This window comes from Echinops telfairi, unplaced genomic scaffold (assembly GCF_000313985.2).
Source record: "Echinops telfairi isolate 266 unplaced genomic scaffold, ASM31398v2 ScPeMD7_7469;HRSCAF=8507_1, whole genome shotgun sequence".
Lineage (NCBI taxonomy): Eukaryota > Metazoa > Chordata > Mammalia > Afrosoricida > Tenrecidae > Echinops > Echinops telfairi.
Window position 1 is genome coordinate 7,826,508 of NW_022111373.1, and position 3,785 is coordinate 7,830,292.

At 60.1% G+C, this 3,785-nt stretch overlaps 1 protein-coding gene across 1 annotated transcript in view; it reads left to right on the forward strand.

Moving 5' to 3' along the window:
• The window catches only part of SHROOM1 (shroom family member 1), an 8,047-nt gene extending 4,495 nt beyond the window's left edge, over positions 1-3,552 (forward strand). Inside the window, exons 4-10 of the mRNA XM_045285043.1 lie at positions 70-466; positions 561-616; positions 1,002-1,193; positions 1,396-1,968; positions 2,054-2,195; positions 2,484-2,756; positions 2,861-3,552. Of these exons, the coding sequence (XP_045140978.1) occupies positions 70-466; positions 561-616; positions 1,002-1,193; positions 1,396-1,968; positions 2,054-2,195; positions 2,484-2,756; positions 2,861-3,193 (1,966 nt within the window). The 3' untranslated portion in view covers positions 3,194-3,552. The remainder of the gene's footprint in view (positions 1-69; positions 467-560; positions 617-1,001; positions 1,194-1,395; positions 1,969-2,053; positions 2,196-2,483; positions 2,757-2,860) is intronic.
• Positions 3,553-3,785: the final 233 nt, after the last annotated feature.

Here is a 3,785-nt window from a genome sequence, read left to right on the forward strand (position 1 = left end):
GGAGCTCCGCATGAGCCTGCCAGCCCGCCTGCGGCCCTCCACTGCACACCCGCGCTCCGCCTCCCTCAGCCACCCGGTGGCGGAGGTGGAGCGGACGCGCTGCGGGACCCCTGCGCCAGGACCCGGAGGCCGGTTGCGCCTGAGCAGCCAGCAGCGGGACTGGTGCTTCTCAGAGCCAGGGAAGCTCGATCACATGGGTCAGGGCGCTGGGCCCGCAGGGAAATGCCCAGCCGAGGCTTGCTCTGCCTCTGGCCTCATCTGGCCGCAGCCCCAGGGGCTGCAGCCTGGGGCGGAGTGCGAAGGCCACCAGGTCCGACGGGGGACCCAGCTCCCAGGCACAGCAGACCGGGCCCTTGGATCTTCGAAGCACCGTGAGGCTTACAGGCCGGCCAGCCGGAGTCAGCACACTTCCGGTGAAGACTTGGGCCGCTGGGGAGGCCCAGGTGGGGTTATAGCCAACGTCCAGGTATGAAAAATGGGGATTCATCCCGGAGGGGTGGGATGGATCACCTAAGAGACCCAAGCTTCATGCACATTTTATCAACTGTTTGTCTTTCCAGGCTGTTCCCCAAGGAGCAGATCCCCCCAGAGCATTGTGTCAAGGCAGACCCCCCAGGTGAGATGCACGGGCCACTCTGGGGTCGAAAGCTGAGGTAGGCAGCTGTCATAGCTCGTCTCCAATGAAGGAGTGGCCTCCCTCCGTCTGAGCCACCCCCTTGCAGCACCAAGAGCTTTTTGTGGACATGGTAGCTTCCTGTAGCTTAGTGGGTACTTGTTAGGCTGCTGACATCAAGGCCAGCAGTTCAAAACCACCAGCCACTCTGCAGGAGAAAGATGAGGCTCTCTACTCCTATAAAGATTACAGTATTGGAAACTCATAGGGGCAGTTCTACTCTGTCCTATTGGGTCACTATGTCAGAATCGGCTTGATAGCAGTGAATTATTTCATTTTAGTGGACCCCTGGGGCCCTTGTGGTCTAAGGGAGGGTCCCTGCCTACAGGCTTCTGGTTCCGGAGGTGGTTGCAGCGGTGTGTCCTGCAAAAAGCCCCCAGGACAGCCCTGTGGACTGTGAGCAGAGGGTGCCTGCCCTGCTCCCTTCTCTGCCGGATGATGATGTTTTCCTGGAAGATGCTCCCTGGGTTCGAACGAGGTCATCCCAAGACACCTATCTGCCCCAGGGGCTTCCAACCAGGTAAATGTCCTCTTGTTCCAAGCAGAGTGAGTTACCCATCCTTCCCCCCTTGCAAACATCCACAAAGGACTAGAGGAGAAGGGGCCCACCTCCTAACCTGACCCTGAAATCCAAGTGGGTGGGAGTGGAGGTAAATGGCTCTTGGAAGTCACCACTGTCTATGGCTCGAGCTTTTTCTAATCTCGTTTTCTTCCAATTCTAGTGCCTGTGCCACTGATCAACAGGATGGGGCTGACCTGGACCAAAGGGCTAGCCAGGTTACAGTCACCCCAGAACAGCCTCCCCAGGATTCCCCAGCAGCTGCAGGGGCAGACAGCTCTCGGCAGGGGGTGAACGGTTCTGTAAGTGACACTGGGGTCCCATGTTGTGACCCCTCTGGAACTGCAAATACTGACAATCCAACCAATGACCCCAGCAGACTGCTGGTTGCCCAAACCCCTGCAGTTGCAGAGAGTGGCTCTCGAAAGCCTCTCCCAGTGGATGCCCTGGGACCTCCAGGCAGTAGTAATCGGAGCCCTCCTGGCCACACAGCCCTAGCCCAGGGCACTGGCAAACCAGGTTCCAGGCCAGTATGGTCCCGTCAGCGGCTAGAGGAGCTGGTTCAGGAGCTGGCCAGGCTGGATCCCTCTCTGAGTGACACCCTGACTGCCCAGCCCAGCCCCGACCCCCCCCTGGAAGTGTTGGATGGGCTGATTCCTTTAGCCGAAGTTTTGGCTGCAATGCGCCCAGCCTGTGGGGAGACTGGAGAAGTGGCTGCTGGTACTTCTGAGCCAAGGTGAGTGACAGGCACCAGGCACTCTGGGGATTCGAAACCTGACACTGTGTGTGGCCAGCCCAGGGAGCTCTGGCTCTTTCCCCAGGTCCTGCCTACAGAGTTCTGCCCAGTTCCAGACCACTTCTCAGGAGGAGACAAGTGCTGAAAACCCCACCGCATGCCCTACCCCTGACCAGCCGTATGGCCAGGCCCCCTCTGAGCCAACCAACAGCATCCAGGACAAGAAGGTGAGTGTGGAGGGGGGCTATTAGGGTGAGAGCCCTGGACCTGGATGGAAAAGTCAGGGCCTGACCCCAGCCCAAGGAACTCTGGTGGCATCTTGTGTTACCTGCGAATAGAAGGTCAGCAGTCTGAAGCCACTAAATGCTCAGGAGAAAGATGGGCTCTCTGCTCAGGAAGCGTTACAGAGAGGCAGTTCTACTCTGTCCTATGGGGTCACCATGGGTTGGGATCAACTGGATGGCAGTGAGGTGGTGTTTTTGGCTTGTGCCTTGAAAATTCGACCTTCCATGCAGGGGGAGCTCGCTGACCTCCTCCAAAGGATGCTTCGGGACCTTCAGGCAGAGCAGGAGAGGCTGCGGTCAGCGGCCCAGGCCTGTAGCAGGCGCAGCGCCGCTCTCGAGTCCGTGATGGGCCAGACCTGTGCACCCCGGGAGCTCGAGAGGTTCCGCCGCTTCATGGCTGACCTGGAGCGCGTGCTGGGGCTGCTGCTGCTGCTGGCCAGCCGCCTGGCCCGCGTGCGTTCTGCCCTGATCCGAGTGGGTTCAAACGGCGACCCTGAGGAGCGGGTAAAAGGGGTTCAGGCTGTTGGGGAACGGGGCAGAAAGGGTCCCTGAGTCTCCCACGGGAACATCCCAGGAGTGGCTCACGTGCCCTCTCCCCGCTGCGCCAGGCCTCTCTGCTGCAGCGGCTCAGGCTCCTGGAGCGGCAGCAGGAGGACGCCAAGGAGCTGAAGGAGCACGTGGCGCGGCGGGAGCGGGCGCTGCGCCAGGTGCTCATGGGGACATTGGCGGCGGAGGAGCTGCGTGCCTACTGCGGCCTGCTGGCCAGCAAGGCCGCCCTTCTGGCCCAGCAGCGCAGTCTGGACGAGCAGCTCCGTCTCCTCCAGGACCAACTGGACATCATCAGCGGTGACCTTGGCCATCGCTCCCCACCCTTCAGACCGGCCTGGCCTCCAGGGAGCCGACCTCCGGATAAACCGCCCTTCCCCCCTCCCTTCATCTAGCTCTGGGTGGCGCAGGCCGGGCTGCTGGCCCTGCTTCCTTCTCACCCATGCGACTTCCGAAGCGGACATTGTTTGACTTGGTGCTGGTCCCGTGAGGGCTTCAGGGCCTTGGGGGTGGGGGGTAGGCACGCTAGGCTGGACTTCCGGCGCCCCCCGGGATACTCCTTCGAAATGTTCTTACGCAAGTCTCGGGTATATTTGGTAATTAGCTTAATGGGTCTTAAAAACGGCAGTATTCTCCCTTTTTTTGTGAGGAAAGAGGGCCTCGTGCCAGGTGTGGAGAAGAGATAAGGAGAGGGGCACTTCACCTTTAGACATCATGTGGCGTGTGTTCGTTTCTGCAATAAATATCGACAAGAGCAGTGTGTATGCCGCTTGGCGCATATTGGATTGGCAGGGGGAGCCAGGCTCTCCTGTGTATGAAATGCAGACCCCAGTCCTGGCTGACGGCAGGACAGGGGCGGGGACTGGGAAGGCTGGAGAAGCAGGCTTTGAAAACAGGGGCTCAAGGGAGATCCTGGGCCCTCAACTCCATGGCCTAATCAGTCCTGGTTGGTCTGGGGACTACACTCCCCTGCAAAGCTTAGGTCCT